The sequence below is a fragment of the Trichomycterus rosablanca genome, chromosome 26 (assembly GCF_030014385.1).
Source record: "Trichomycterus rosablanca isolate fTriRos1 chromosome 26, fTriRos1.hap1, whole genome shotgun sequence".
In the NCBI taxonomy this organism is placed as follows: domain Eukaryota; kingdom Metazoa; phylum Chordata; class Actinopteri; order Siluriformes; family Trichomycteridae; genus Trichomycterus; species Trichomycterus rosablanca.
In genome coordinates, this window is record NC_086013.1 from 16851396 (window position 1) to 16868603 (window position 17208).

The 17208-nt window shown below is 42.3% G+C and overlaps 1 protein-coding gene across 2 annotated transcripts in view; it reads right to left on the reverse strand.

Annotated features, from left to right (window-relative positions):
• The window catches only part of eng (endoglin), a 51010-nt gene that overhangs the window by 30762 nt on the left and 3040 nt on the right, over nt 1-17208 (reverse strand). For both annotated transcript variants that reach the window (XR_010007652.1, XM_062988898.1), the window contains exon 3: nt 1639-1787. Coding sequence is in view for 1 of the 2 variants with exons in the window: in XM_062988898.1 (XP_062844968.1) it covers nt 1639-1787 (149 nt within the window). In the remaining variant the exon portion in view is untranslated. The remainder of the gene's footprint in view (nt 1-1638; nt 1788-17208) is intronic.

Genomic DNA, 17208 nt, shown 5'->3' on the forward strand with positions numbered 1-17208 from the left:
ATCTGGAGGTCTGGTATCAGTATTTATGTACATGATACTATCTTCTGAAGTACAGAGACACTGTGATGGTTTTAGTCTCTGACACTCAGCACTGCAAGCTACACGTGTGCATGTCTCTTTTGCTTTGCTTTTAAACCCCCCCCCCCCCCCTTCTTTATTTCCAAATGAGTTCCTCTGTTCATTGTCCTCGCCTGTTGTGTGTTGTATTTCTGATTAGTTTGTGCTAACAGACCTGTTGTTTCTTTACTTCAGGGCTCAGTCTTGTGTAATTGTAGATGCATTTCTGAGCCTGTATCTCTTTCTGCTTCATTTTCTGGTTCTTGTGTTTATTTCCTTTGTTTTTAACTCTTAGTGTGTGTTTGTGAGTTTTTTTTAGATATTCTGAGTATAACGGTGCCAGCCTGTTACGACCAGTGCTTCTGACATACACTTTATGTTTATGAAAGTTTATGAAGCTCTCCTAATAAACATCGTGCCATGATTACACACTTGAAAGCACTACCGAATGGTCCCTACAAACCAAACCAAAATAATTAAGTTAAATAATTAATAATGGCATGGTGGGTAGCACTGTCGCCTCACAGCAAGAAGGGCCTGGGTTCGATCCCCAGGGCGGGGAGGTCCGGGTCCTTTCTGTGTGGAGTTTGCATGTTCTCCCCGTGTCTGCGTGGGTTTCCTCCGGGTGCTCCGGTTTCCTCCCACAGTCCAAAAACATGCAGTCAGGTTCACTGGAGACTGAATTGCCCTATAGGTGAATGTGTGTGTGTGTGTGTGTGTGTGTCTGCCCTTCGATTGACTGGCACCCCGTCCGGGGTGTTACTGTGTGCCTTGCGCCCATTGAAAAGCTGGGATAAGCTCCAGCACCCCCCGCGACCCTAACCTATTAAGTAGGTTACAACTATGTTATGCACCATATTATGAAGTGTAATAAGCAGTCTAGTTTCCTCCTTGAACATCATGTTCCTTTTCCCCGGCATGCTACCCTATGATACGGTACCTTTTAATCTGTTGGCCAACATTTAGTGGTTCTTTACGTTGCCATGTGACCCGTACTGTATCTAAGTACCCGTGCTTAATTTGGTTACCTCGTGACCAGTGAACAAGTGGACTTACGAGGATAATAAGGTTAACTGGTCAAACTAAAAATCATCCTCTTGTTGCTGATGTTAGTATTTACAGTTACTGTGGAGTATTTATCTCAGCATCGGGTGAATTATACCATCTCAGCCGCACCTTCAGTGAACTCCTATTTTCACAAGTACCCTTCAGAAAACAGCATAGTGGGTACAGTACGGATGGTTCTGGATTTGGATGTGGACCGTATTACTGTAGGCTTACTGTACAGATACGGAGAACATCCTGTGTCTATGCGTTGCGGTATTTCGACTCACTGTGGTGCTTTTTACACACCCCGGGGGCCTCAGTTTACTCAGCGTGAGATTGAAGACTCTTTCCTCTAGTATTAAGTCCTATACTGCACAAAACCTCTAACGCAGCAGTTTTAAGATGAGGTCTTCATTTTATTGGTAGCCTAGCTAGCAGTCAGTGAACCAAAAAGTCATGAGTTTAAATCCCAGGAACTCAAACAGATGCTGGAGTGAAAGTAAATGAAAATAAGTAAACAAGAGAAAGACTTACTCTGGGTGTAAAAAGCAGGTTGATGATGTGCACCTCTTTCTTGTCCGCTGTGAGGAAGCTGGTCCAGCACCCATCGGTCATTTCATCTACAGTGACCACTTCATCTTTGCTTCCATAAATATCCTTAAGTTCACAGAATGAAGAGGAATCTGTGGAGATCAAATATTTGGATCCTGTTTTAGCAATTAAACGTGCTGTTTACCACAATGGATGCCCATTTAACATGACACTCTTCTGTTATATAAAATAAATCACAAACTTCCACATTTGTGGCAACAGTATGAGAAAGGTCCCTTCCAGTTCCAGCATAAATTTGTGCCTTTACACACAGTGAGGTCCGTAAAGACATGGGTTGATTAGTTAGGTGTGGAGGAACTCCAGCGGCCTGCATAAAGCGCTGCCTTTAATCCTACTAAACACCTTTGAGATGAACTGGAACGTCAACTCTGAGCCAGATCCTCTTGTCCAAAATCAGTGGCAAGCCCACAGACAGGGACATGTTGTGAAATCTGGTAGAAAGGCTTCTTTTAATGAAAAGAAGGAGCTACATGGATGGGGTGTGGGTGGTGGACTCCATGAGCCATATTACTGCCCATGGGATTGCCTAAATAAGTCATGACAAGCTCCAGGTCAGGTACTTTTGGACATTTTATGTGAGTCCCATCAAGCTTTGTGATAAATCAGTTCTTAGCAATGCAATAATATTATGAAAAATTGACCTGCGCTCAGTGATCCTTATGATCCTTCTAAAAGATGAAGGGAAAATATATAAAATAACATTTAATATATTTTGGTTCCTTTCATTCTTTGTGTTCATTAGAGAAAATGAGCAAAGCGTAGAACAGGAGAATTACATTTTCAGCATTATTTTTAAATAGCTCATTTTGACCTGAACCGAACACACAAGGTTCAGGATGTGCCGTGTAAGATGATGAAAAGCTCCTCAAGATAAGCAGGTCATCAGGCACCCGGTCAGAGAGACACAAGGTCTCCTGATATATTAAAACCCCAACCCTGATCTTTAATTAATTCACGTTTTATGTTGGCATGTGTGAGTCTCACATTGTTTCACAGAGACATCCCAGTGATTTATCTGTCTCTTTATTTGGTGCCTCTGTGAATGAATTTTTTCCAAAAGTAAAAGCATTCCTTCCTCAGGAAGTGACAGGTCAGGTGTCACTTCCTAGCCAATCAGCAGCAGGCTGGGTTCCTGTCGAAACAAAAGATCGAGGGTGTGATTGGCTGGTTGTGTGTTGCCCGTGGCACCAGCCTACACCAGCATCATTGTTTAAGGACCTGAACCAGACCATGTGGCTCCATCAGCATTTTTATTTATTATAGCTATAAACAGTCCAGATTTTCTTCTTCATGATGAAGAGAACCTCGCCAAAGATAAAAAATAAACTAATATACATTTGACATTCTTGATTAATGAATTAAAAGAAACCAAATTATTAAAAGCATCACTGACTGTTAATTTGGCTACGTTTACAAAAATATACTCCTAAACAATAAACTGAAGTGGGTGGTCAGGTGGCGCAGCTGTAAAATACACCAGCCCACTATTGCTGAGATCCAGGGTTTGAATCACATTGTTGCTATCAGCCAGTCAGGCATCTACACATACACGATTGGCTGTGTCTAAGGGGGGCTGAACAGTCTAACTATTAGGAGATGAACTTGTCAGTGAGCCGAACCCAAGCCTGGATAAAATAAGAAGGGTTAAGTGATGTAAAAACTGCCAAATCAGTTAAGTGGACCAGAATGAGCAGCTGTGCTGACTAGATAAGGACGTGAGCACTTGGACATTTGGACTGTACCTGCACATTTATTCACTAGAAGCAATCAAAACAGCCAATTATCTCCAAGTATCTCCAACTTTTAGGTGAATTTTAAAGTATCAGACCAAACAAACCACAAAGTCACTTCATAATAATGATTTTAAACCAAAACGTTTCACAGCTGGTGTAGTGGGAGGTTGTACAGCACCAGAGTCCTGGGGACCTGGGTTTGAACTTAATCTAAAGTTACTGTCTGTGAGGAGTTCAGTCATTCCACACAAAACTATTCTTTAAAAAGCATCGATCACATAAACTGGATCACAGATCAACATTATCACAATCGTCCATGTAGTAAAAAAGTATTTTTTGCCAAGCGTTCACTCTCCTCAGCTTTTAAAAGAAAAAAAACGAGCAGAAACGGGAAGCATGTGAGTTTCTGAGGAGGACAGGAAATGCTATGTTTAGGAGACTTCTGATCTTCTGATGGCACGGGTTTTTATCATGATACATCTACACACTCTGCATGTGGTCTGTTTACACACGTCTCTCAATAAAATCAGCATGAGTTTTATAGCTGCTTAATAGCTCTCAAAACCCGAGATTAAACCTCACAGTCGACGGTCCGTGACTCCATCAGATTTGTCTCACTGTCCCACTGCTGTGGGATTTCCCAAAAATCACTCTGTCACGTCTATCAGTCATTAAAATCGACGTCCGATGAACCTGACCCGGAAATACCGATGTCACTAAACGCTCACGCTAAACGTTTCTGTGCTTAATGAGCTAGAAGCCCTGCTAGCATCGCTCTATCTGCTTTATCAGCGGCTTGAATAATTCGTTCCCATGCAAAGTCGTTCTGAGGCTGAGACCGTTTCCATTCGCTCTGGAATCCAGCGGGGACTCGTGGAGGCGCTTTTCATTTTTCAGTGTCAGTGGACAGATAAAAAGATAGCTGTCGCCATATATTATACACACTATGAGGGGTTTGCTGTGTGTGAATGTGCGTGTTCGTGGCTCATTTCCCTGTTCAACTCAGAGACCTTGGTTTGAACCAAAACGCATATTCGTGAGGGACTCCTGTTCGCTGGCGAGTGAGTCGTGAAAGGATTGCTAAATTCTTAACAGTTACACATGCTACAAACACACACAAACAAAAACACACCCCAGGGGTACAGGGTGGTAAAATGTTCCACAGTGCCCCGCTGTGTTTTGTAATAATTTCTCCATTGCCTAGATCAGCGATCCACAAACGATTTTGCACCACAGACCGGTTTCATATAAGATATAATTTCACGGACCAGTGGGGGGAATTAAAATAGAATAACAATACTACTCACAAATGATGGAAAATCAGTGGGAACCCTGAGTATTTTGCTGCAATGAGACTCTCCCACCTAGGGGTGATAGGAGACAATAACACCCGAAGTGTGTTGGAAATGGAAGCCGTGTTTGTAGTGATCTCTAATTATTTATTCTTTCTGCGCGGCCCGGTAATAAATGACACACAGACCGGTACCGGTATGTTTGATTCTTCGCATCGTTCTAGTCTCTCTTTGTATCCTAGTCAAACAGCTAAATATACCAGAGCTCTGAAGCATAGACAGGGAATTTCCACTTGAAGCTTTGAATCAATGCTTATGTTTCTATCTTGATATGACTTGGCGTCTAGGCGTTGCCTTCGATTATAATTCAAGAAGTGTACAAAACAAGAAGTGATTATAATTCATTGTAAAATCTGTAAATGTAATAAGTATAAATATTTGATCTTGTCTGGTGGAGCATCATTGCCTCTGTGTGGGTTTCCTCTGCACACACCAGTTGTTTTCCACCCCTCAAAAACAAGCCTGTGAATGATGGATTGGCTTCCTGCTCAGGTTTTATTCCCTCCTTGCGTTCGTTGTCAAAACAGAGATGCATGAACTTTAAACCTAGAAGCGATTTCTTTGCTTAACAAGGTTTAAAGGGTTTGGAGTGATTATTGTCTGCACGGCAGAAGAAAAGGAAGAAAAGGGAGCGTAAGTGAACCTCAAAGAACTCGTCCTGAGCTGGCAGTGAACAGCTACATCCTGGAAACTGTAGTTTCCTTTATTGAGTCTCATCAGAATTTGGGCGACAGCGGGCCGCTCCTCGCGAGTTGCTCGGCTATTGTTTCCTATTAGTGAATAATGCTGATAAAACTGTCACACTAATGTGAAGCGTTCCTCTAAACCTATTTTATTATTAAATTATTATTAAAAATATGTTGAGCACAGTTCACAAAAAAACTGCTGACACACACACACACACACACACTTTGTATTGTACTGTACTGATTTTCGAAAGCATCCGACCTTTCGTTCTGGTGATGAATCTCCTCAGTTGTTACCACTGATGCATACTAACACCTACGCCTAATTATGTGTGGAGTGCATAAACCAATCTGCATAGTGTGTGTACACAAGTACTGCGTCTAATGTCCTGGTTTATTTATGATGAGCACCATTAGTTAGAAAGCGTCGAGCCAAAGAGACAGAGATCATTCTTCATATTAAAATGCAACGAGGAAAATTAATCTGCTGCTTTATGACTGATGAAGCAAGTAACTTAAGTTTATTAAAAGAACGGACAGATCCGAAACTGACTGCTGATAATCACGCCAATGCTGGTGTGGAATGCTGGACTGGTATTAGAGACGCAACGTTTATATGAACGTAAACAGATTTTAAATGGCAGCTGGTAGCAAGCAGTTCATTACAAGCGCTAAATAAACAAACTAATCATAATTAATTGAGATGCAGTCAGTATATTAAAGCGTTTCCTGACAACATCAGTGTAGTTATTATTAGATAATGAGATGAGTTCTACTTTATACTGAAGCATAATTCAAAATATCCACATAATTTCTGTTAAAAAATAAAATACTAATAAGCAAGTTTATAGATTAAATAATACAAATGCAATCAAAAAGACCGGCGGCGCTTTGCTATGAGTTCAAATTAAGCGTCCGATGTTGGTAATAAATTTAAATGACCTTTTTAAATTGAAAGCGTGATTCTAGGTTGGTTAACAGTTAACCAATTAATCATTACCATCGATTACTGGTATCCAATTTAATTCATTTACATTTTTGGCATTTTTATCCAAAGCGACGTACAGTTATGACTGAACACGATTTTGAGCAAATGAGTGGGTTAATGGGTTAAGGGCCTTGCTCAGGGGCCCAACAGTGGCAAATTGGTGGTGGTGGGGCTTGAACCGGCAACCTTCTGATTACTAGTCCAGTACCCTAACCACTGAGCTATCACTGTGAGCAACCACGGTGGCTGGGTGGGTAGCACTGTCGCCTCACAGCAAGAAGGTCCTGGGTCCTTTCTGTGTGGAGTTCTCCCCGTGTCTGTGTGGGGTTCCTACGGGTGCTCCGGTTTCCTCCCACAGTCCAAAGACGTGCAAGTGAGGTGAACTAGAGATACAAAATTGTCCATGACTGTGTGTTTGACCTTGAACTTGAACTGATGAATCTTGTGTAAGCAGTAACTACCTGTCCTGCCATGAATGTAACCAAAGAAATGATAAAATTTTATCCTGGTCAGGTTTGCAGTGGGTCCGGGTTCCCAGGAATGCAGTAACACCCCGGACAGGATGGTGATCCATCGCAGGATTAGTAAATAGTAGCAACACTACATGATTAAAAGTTCACTTCTCAGAAGAGTGCGACTGTGTGATCCAGCTAACAGAAACCTGGTGCAACCGAGCCTGAACACGTCTGGAAGGGTGAGTTGGTGGAAAAGCTGATCAAAGTGTTCATGTACAGGCTAAAGGAGCATGGAGGGGGGGGGTCAGAAAGGGAGCGAGGAGGGCGGCGGCAGGGGGGGGGCCGCCTCTGTTCTACACACCTATTGTCCCGGCGCTTCCGCGGCTGCCGACCCCGGCCTAACCATCCACAGGAAGAAAAACAAACTCTTATCAGAGGCGCACAGAGACCTGCACTGTCCCGTCACCTTTTACCCCTGTAGCAGGAACGACTACTGACCCACCTCGATCAAATAATCAGAACGACTGGATCCATGATGCCAGAAGTATCTGGACACCTGATAATCAGCTTGTTGGGCATTCCATGTTAAATCCACGTTACTGTTTACTTTTTGTATTATTACTGTCACTGTAAATATTTTTTATTATTTTTATTATTACATTGTTGTCACTACTTGCACTATTTTTTATATGTATATCTGTAACTTTTCTAATATATTGTATATTTTCTTTTTATTAGTATGTAACTACGCTTTGGTGATACGAATGTCCATATTTTGGACATAAAGCTGTTCGTGACTATAACAGACCTCAGTTTTTTGAAAAGCCTTTCCTCAAGATTTTGGAGTGTCTAGGAGAGAGAGAGCATTTGTAAGATCAGACAATGAGGCCTGGGTCACGATTGACGCTGCAGACCGCTGGAGTTCCTCCAAACCTCATCAGACTCATCAAACCACGTCTTTATGGACCTCACTTTGTGCTCCTCACTCACACAGCCGAGAGCGAATAATAGACTTTATACTCCTTTAATAATTGAGTGTGGGTATAAGAAGGGGTTCACATAGATTTGACCGTGGAGTGGAGCTAAAACTGTGGGAAGCCACCAATTTTTGGTCAGTGTGTGGCTCTCTTGACATTCCATTATCCACACACACACACACACACACACACACACACACACACACCACTCAGCCTGGTAGTTTATAGCATTTGTACAAAATAAAACCATCAGTCGGTCAGTGTGACTTGAACATGACGTAAGAGTTAAAGCGGCCCACAGCAGGCCGCCGGGCATGTCATCAAATCTGAATTTGATGGACCGAAGCGCGCGCGCACACGCGTACGCGCTCACTGTGCAGATGTTTTTGTGGTTCTTATCTCTCATGTTGCTGTGTTGAGGCCTGCACTGCATCATAAATGCATCATAAAGTCCGTCACACTTATGAAATTGTAGCTTATGAATCATTAATCCATGCGCTCGGGTGGAGCAGCGGTAAATTACGCTGACTTACTACTGCTGGGATGGAGGGTTCGAATCCCCAGCAGTGCTATCAGTCGGTCGGGTGTGTGCATACAGACATGAGTGTCTGAGGGGGATCCCTGTGGTAACGGGTTAGCACATTAGATCGCTCTGTCACATAAGAATCTACCTAGATGGTTAAATGGTTAAAATGCTGGATGAGATGGTGTATATAATGTAAACATCTTCTTCATTACAGTTTTGTATTGTTAGTGCTGCTCAGACAGACAAAGTCTCAATATTTAAAAGTTAGTGTAAATTTTTCCCTTGTTTCCCCTGCATCTGTTTTAATTTCACAGTGTGAATAATTGTGTTTAACAATCATGAAAACGTGCGTCCCGACAGCTTTTCTCCCTCGTGTGTGTTTCTAAACGTCTCCGGGACATACGCCGCGCTTTTTAAAGCGGTGACAGATAAGCGAGAGGAACAGCGTGAACAGAACGCCGAGTATTTACGAATGAGTTAGCGGATGAAGATGAGGCGGTGACGCCATGCCGCGCCGAGAGCTCATCCGTCTCCGCTGCATTAATTAGTGCCACGGCTTGTGGAGGAAGGATTGGTTTAGCCGAGGCTGTTAGCCTGTTCCGCCGAGCAGATGGAAACGCTGGGCGCTCCCAATCATTCAAGTTTGATGTAGCTTCACATCAGCATATGTTTTGCATGGAATCGGGACGCGGCGCGGGTCCGCTCCTCCGGCGGCCGACGCTGATGATGCTGACCTAAAGGAAGATTTATGGGGTGTCATTATTTTAGCTGCAAATGGCGTGACGATTCGTGGCACTTTTGAAAAATGCTTGGTTTGACCTGGGTACATCTGAGATAGCTTCTCACAAACCACAAAATGAGGCGAACGTGAGTACGGACGTCATGCTAAAACTGTGAACGTTGGTCTGAAGACCGTAAATGGCCGGTCTGTGGTTGGTCTATGTGCACATACAAACATATAACGTAATATCAGCAAGTAAGGTCACTTCAATGATCTGTCTGCTGAATGTAAGATCAACTTTAACGTCATTTATAACCTGTTATGGCCTCTACTCTCCTTTAAATAAAATAAAGGGCATAGTGTCCAATGTTTAGAGTGCAGTAAGGTTTAAGTATGTATTTACAACAGTACTAACAGTGTATACAGAAGACAACTATCTACAGCTCTTTTAATACGTCAATATATTTACGCGTCAGGGTGAGCACAGACCAAAACAATAAACAAAACCTCCAACTAACTACAAAGAAAATTCAGCTAAACTAAGAATTAAACGAAAACACACTCATAAGCCCTCCTAGCTATCAAAAACAGGAGGAAAGAGTAATCAAACAAAAACAGCAGCTCACCCCTACCAACAACCAAAACAAATCATGAAGCAAAAGCACAGGACAAAAAACAAAACCACAACCGCAATGCAAAGGAGCAACCTGGTTCTTTAGGAAGAACTGGAACGTCACTTGTCTTCCATTATTAAAAATAGCCAGCTGTGACCGTCGTCCTTTAGATCGGTATCTACTGTTAGTGAGAGAGGACCGCGGAGGTTCTGGAAGTGAGGCGATACACTGTACGCCGATCCTTATCGGTCCAGGCGGCCGCCACTCTGGTGCTAACAGCGTCTCACTGATTTATCTCGGCCTGCCTCTAATGAGCCGTTCAGCTCTCCAGGATCTGGGGGGGGGCTGAGATTAGGTTAGGTTCACTATATGGACAAAAGTATTGGGACAGCAACATGTGTTTCAGCAACAGCAATTGCTAACAGGAAATATATAAGCAATATAAAGGAAATTATAGGCTTCCAATAGCGCAGCAGGAGTTTAGGGAAGGTCCTTTCCTGTTCCAGCATTGCTGTGTCTCTGTGTGCCTCACTAAACAGCTTTGGAATGAACGGGAACATCGACTTTCTTGAACAACATCAGTGTCCAAAAAAGAACAGAACAAACAGAACAAACTGTTGTTTAAGAAATTCATGAAAACAGTTGATTCTTTTCACATTACTGACACTTAGCAGATGTCTTTATCCACAGCGACTTACAGTACTGTGACAGTAAACAGTCTAAGCAATTGAGGGTTAAGGGCCTTGCTCGAGGGCCCAATAGCAGAAACCTGGCAGTGGTGGGGCTTGAACCCCCTAGTCCAGTACCTTAACCGCTAGGCTACAACTTCCCTACAACAAAGATTTAAGAAGAATTAGAAATTAGGTAACACCCATCATTCAGAACAATCACTTTCGGTGGCCATGGAATAAAGAGCTTTAGGAAGCTTTAGGAAAATGACATTTCATTACAGCAGGTAAAACATCTCTGTTAGCAAACGTAATAATCGTAGTCATGCTAAAGAGTCAAGTACAACTGATTAAAATAAGTCGGCGCTTCTGAGTTAAGTGTGTTCTTGCCAGCGCTCCTTTCATCTGCCTCCCACTTAAAACGAGCATCTTGTTAGCATGTTACATCAGGGGAAATTGGACTCGAGTGGAAAATTCCACTGAGCACCATGCGAACAAAGTGGTGTGATTTACTCTGGCTTTTTCATTCTCGGAACGTTGCGTTCTCTAATCAGATGCCTGCATGTAACACCTAACAATTCCAGCCCACACTGAGTTTTCAGACTGAAAAAAAAAAAAAAACAGACGCATGCGTCACACGCAGGAAGTGGGATAAAAAATCTATAAACAGAATCAGCTGAAGTGCTCAAACAGCCAGAAACAGAGAGGAACAAAGAATGGCCGGTCGAGTGGAGACGGGAGGGAAATGAGGAATTGTTAATTGCAATTTCCAGATAAAAATCGGACTGCGGGAGCGACAGGCGGTCGCGTCACTGGGTCTCCCCGCCACCCTGTCAGCCGAGGCCACTTGGGCACAAAGAAGTACACAGCCAGATGCTTGCTAAAAATAGCTTCTGATTCTGATTTCTATTAGTAAAAAAAACTCTTCTAACATTCTAACAGACCAAGTCATAATTATTTGGGCATTTAGGACAGGGACTTTTAGGGAAGGGAGTTGATAGAGGATTGGGCATGGTAAGGGGTTAAGCAAATACATTTTGGCCAGAAAGTGGCACGACTGGGCACAGAGACAAAAGAATTAGGTAGAGTCAGTGTTGCCACTTTATCTAGTGAAGCGCAGGGCACAGAAGCACAAACGGCATCCAGGCCAGGGTCATCCAGGGCGTTCAGGTTGAAGGCACTGAGTTTTAATCATGAGGACATTTTAGGCTTAGGGCATTTTGGGGGCAGAAATATTAGCTGGGTGCATAAAGGTCATAGAGTCACAGACATTGAGTCATGTCCAGTCTCCCCTCAGAGACAGGAAGTACATATTTGTCCTGACCACTCCACGTTTAACAGAGGGAATTTGTCTCTCCCACAATGTCTGTCTTTTTTTTTTTTTTCTTCAAAGATCTGTCAAGGCATCCGTCATCTGGTCGTCTCTCTCTCTCCCTCTGTTCGACCGGCAGCCTGTTTTTTCCGTCTCTCTCTCCGTCGTTCTTTCTTGGCTGGGTTAGTGTAGATTGTAGACGCCGCTGGGCCGCTGGGTACAGTCTTTATACTCATTACGTAATGGTAATGGCGCCCTCATCACTCCTTTCTTCCTCAGGATTTCGCCCCCTGTGGCTCCGCTGCTGATTTGGTGTCTGTATGATTCTAACTCATTCTCATGCACACAAGCTCTCTCTCTCTCTCTCTCTCTCTCTCTCTCTCTAATATTGGTGCAGTCGCATCATCAGCAAAGAAAAAAAATCTACACATTTTGGTGCACAATTACTGTTTGTTTACTCAATTATTTTTAGATCATGTGGCATTTGCAATTAACGTTGTGCAAATAAATAGAGGAAAAAAATCTTAGCTTTTTATAGAGAATGAGTTAACTCGTTTTCACATAACATAACAAGTTCTTTCCCAGGCAGGCAACAGCGCAACAACGTCCCAATCTGGCTCATGATCAAGAATCCAACCTAAACCCACCGTGATGCACACCCACTGTTGAAAGAATGGAGAGTTCTTTCTGCCAGCAGAGGTATTAATAACAACAACCGTTTCCTCATATTGAACTGAATTTCCTTACCGTATATTTGTGTGGCCTTCGTGTCAAACATTCGCACACAAAAGTCATTAAGCATACCTCAAATCCTCAGCTATGAACATTATTCATCAATGATGTGACTATTTTTGTACTGGCTTTTAAATCTGCTTCTGGATTTTCCAAAATCGTTGGTGATTATTAGAACGGTGGTGGCTCAGTGTTTAGGGCGCAAAGCTGTCAATTCATTCCGTTAATTAAACAGCTAATCCAACTTTGTCATTACACCTGGCCTTCAGCTAAATGTACTCGTACTTTTGAACACAGTGAAGACTAACATAAGACACACTAGGTTCCAGTAAAGTGTGCGTCTTTTAAAAATATAGTGGTGATGCAAAGCACACCACAGCTGGACTGCTGCTCATGGGTTTTGGAGCATGTCAGTCGAACCTGGGAGCAGGCCTACGTACACAAACATGACTTTTAGAACATGACCTAAACTAAGCAGCCTTATAACTTATTTAAAAAAATAAAAATAAAAAGATTTAAAGTCCTCAAATGGCCAGAAGGGAGAAAAGAATGGCCAGTCGAGTGGATTTGGGAGGGAAATGAGGAATTGTTAAGTGCAATTTCCAGATAAAAATGGGACTGTAGGAGGTCTGCCTTTAAATATTATATATGTTCTCTGTGTTTGTGTGCTTTTCTGGTTCTGTTTTGTGCCTTCTCTTGGGTCCAGGATAAGTTTGCTGGTGAATTGAGCACATCCTCACTAGCCCCTGTTACACTATCAAGTGTATACAATTATTCTGAATAATATCTGCTTCCAACGTTGTGGCAGCAGTTTGATAAAGGCCTTTACCTTTCCCTGCATAATTATGCCCCTGTGCACGACGTGAGGGGCAGAGAAATTTGGTGCAGAGAAACTTCAGTGACCTACACAGAGATCTAAACTCAACCCCATTCATCACCTTTTGAGATTTATCATTAATCACAAGCCAAGGATTCTTGTTCCAGCGTCAGTGCCTGATCTCATTAATGCTCTTTTGACTAAATGGGTACAAACTCACAGATACACTACGAAACGTTGTGGTCATCCCATAAGAGGAAGATGTAGGATGTTGGAATACCCAACAAGCTTACATACTGGTGTCCAGACATATAGCTTATATACAGGGGTTGGACAAAATAACTGAAACACCTGTCATTTTAGTGTGGGAGGTTTCATGGCTAAATTGGACCAGTCTGGTGGCCAATCTTCATTAATTGCACATTGCACCAGTAAGAGCAGAGTGTGAAGGTTCAATTAGCAGGGTAAGAGCACAGTTTTGCTCAAAATATTGCAATGCACACAACATTATGGGTGACATACCAGAGTTCAAAAGAGGACAAATTGTTGGTGCACGTCTTGCTGGCGCATCTGTGACCAAGACAGCAAGTCTTTGTGATGTATCAAGAGCCACGGTATCCAGGGTAATGTCAGCATACCACCAAGAAGGACAAACCACATCCAACAGGATTAACTGTGGACGCAAGAGGAAGCTGTCTGAAAGGGATGTTCGGGTGCTAACCCGGATTGTATCCAAAAAACATAAAACCACGGCTGCCCAAATCACGGCAGAATTAAATGTGCACCTCAACTCTCCTGTTTCCACCAGAACTGTCCGTCGGGAGCTCCACAGGGTCGATATACACGGCCGGGCTGCTATAGCCAAACCTTCGGTCACTCGTGCCGATGCCAAACGTCGGTTTCAATGGTGCAAGGAGCGCAAATCTTGGGCTGTGGACAATGTGAAACATGTATTGTTCTCTGATGAGTCCACCTTTACTGTTTTCCCCACATCCGGGAGAGTTACGGTGTGGAGAAGCCCCAAAGAAGCGTACCACCCAGACTGTTGCATGCCCAGAGTGAAGCATGGGGGTGGATCAGTGATGGTTTGGGCTGCCATATCATGGCATTCCCTTGGCCCGATACTTGTGCTAGATGGGCGCGTCACTGCCAAGGACTACCGAACCATTCTGGAGGACCATGTGCATCCAATGGCGGTGCCGTGTATCAGGATGACAATGCACCAATACACACAGCAAGACTGGTGAAAGATTGGTTTGATGAACATGAAAGTGAAGTTGAACATCTCCCATGGCCTGCACAGTCACCAGATCTAAATATTATTGAGCCACTTTGGGGTGTTTTGGAGAAGCGAGTCAGGAAACGTTTTCCTCCACCAGCATCACGTAGTGACCTGGCCACTATCCTGCAAGAAGAATGGCTTAAAATCCCTCTGACCACTGTGCAGGACTTGTATATGTCATTTCCAAGACGAATTGACGCTGTATTGGCCGCAAAAGGAGGCCCTACACCATACTAATAAATTATTGTGGTCTAAAACCAGGTGTTTCAGTTATTTTGTCCAACCCCTGTACATCAATCACATGCTTTAAATGTACAAATTGTTTCAATCAGTCATTCAGATCTGAAGCTAATATGTGATTAAGCATTTTGCACAAAATAAATTGGTTTGCTTAAACAAATCCCCGGACCCAGATTAGTTAATTCACTGATTATCCAATCATGAGGCTCATCAGGCTCAAGTGGGACCAAAAAATGTGCAGTACAGAAAAACTAAAGAAGCAAGATAAACTCTAATACTTTCATAATAGACTGTTAAATGCTGTGGTAATGAGTAACCGAGGGTGCGAAAATGTTCAGAGCAGAGGGAATTAGGCAGCAGAATTGGGAGAGAGACTGAATTAGTGCCAGAAAGAATTCATGAGCTTTCATTCGATTATACAAGAGCTTATTACACACTGATATTCTAACCAACACTAGAGCTGACACTTCCTACATCAAAAAGACAAGCAACTCTTCAGGAAATGTCAATTTAATTTTCAGAAGGCTGCTTTTAAGGACAAATGACAGTGTCACTGAAGTGCAGCAGAATATTCAAACAGACTGTAGTATGTGGGCCAAGTTTTTTTTAATTAAATAAAGGTGGTCTATAGTGAAAATGAATACGGTTAGCCAAGAAGCCCTCATGACAGAGTAAAGTTCATGTGTAAATGCTTTAAAAAAATGAATTTTTGCCCTTTGCATAATGTTAAATTGACCTACAAGATCTGCACAAAATCCAGTTTGCACTGTGCATGTTTGTTACAGTCCAGATTGTTGTCTGACCTTAGTTACATTTGCACTAAAACACAAATGATCCAGTGGTTTACAAATTGTGTGACTGTGTACAACTTGATGTGTAAACAGGATGAGGAACAAAGACCCTGGTGCATGTAATCAAAAATATTTTGCCAAGGCAAAAAACATTTATTGGTCATGATATGATTACATTGGTCCTATAAATTCAATGCTAAAGGGCAACTGGAGCACTGTGTACACTGATCTACATTTAGAAAACTGCTGGAAATGTGTTATTATTATTTTACCCCTTAAAAAGAAAGAACCTACAATAAATGCAAGGTACATTTCTGGACCTATAAAGTGAAGGAAGTGCCGTTGGCCAAGATGCAGTACTAAGTAAATGTAAAGTGAGGAAAAGAATATACAGCATACTTTAATATATAACAACAGTGTTTGGTTTGTTGCAGGAGACAGATTTGACTTTAGCAATAAGATCTAAGTTAGTTTGAAAAATGCAGCATATGTAATAAGAATCCACCGCTGGCAGGTGAAGAGAAGCAGCCAGCATGCATGCAAGTCTGTGGCTCTCCTTGGCCAGCATGAGTGTGGTGCAAGCAGCAGAGACAGTGCAAGAGCAAAGCGGTCTGTTACACTAGCTCACCACTGCTGAGATTTGTTCGAATCGTAGCCGTACTACCGGCATGACTTGGCAGACATGACTACATCTGAGCCTCGCTATAAATTGACACCCTGTCCAGGTAATTCCTGCCTTGCACTCAGTTTTTCCTGATGAAACCAGACCGTCCGAGGTCCGGACTATTATTCAAGAAAATGAAAAATGGTTTATATCCTACACCATCAGAAAAGTGTTCTGCACTGGTGCGTCTTTAAATTTGAAAACATTTTGTGCACTGGGGGTCAAATTTCTGGGCTCACTAGTGAAAATGCTTCTATTTTGCTACAGTAATGAATTTCGGAATTATTTAAACAAGCTGCTGATGAGCAGATCAAATCCTCCTGCTGAAAGTCATGACCATGTGCTGCAATAGAAGGAGGGATCAGACTCTTGAGTATTTGTAGGCAGGCATTAACACGGTCACTTTCACAAGTGTTTTCTTGCTCTACAGTAGCACCAAATGCTAAAAAATCTGCTGATTAGATGATGTGTATTTAATGAAAGTGTGAAATAAAAATGTTTAAAAGTGTATAATTCAAGAAAAATGCAAATTAGAAGCAGTTTTACTCAGGCTCATCAACTGTGATGCAGATTATAATCAGAATTGGGCTTTATTGACCAAGTTTGCTCACACATACAAGGAATTTGACTTTCACACACACACACATTCATACCTGTAGACATTTGCAATATAGAAAATATATGAATAGGAAATGAACAGCAGGTATGAGAAGACCAGCGTATGGAATGTCGTGTGTCATTATATAAAAGAAATAAGTAATTATGTGACTCTAAAGTTATACTATGACTGGTACTCTAAGTTAAACCACTAGACTTATCCTCCCTTAGACTCTGTCCTGTCTGTGGCCTTGGACTTGATGATTTAACAATGCTGGTCTTGACTACAGCTCTTCAACTCGATTTGTGAATCGTTTTCTGTTTGTTGCTTTTCTTT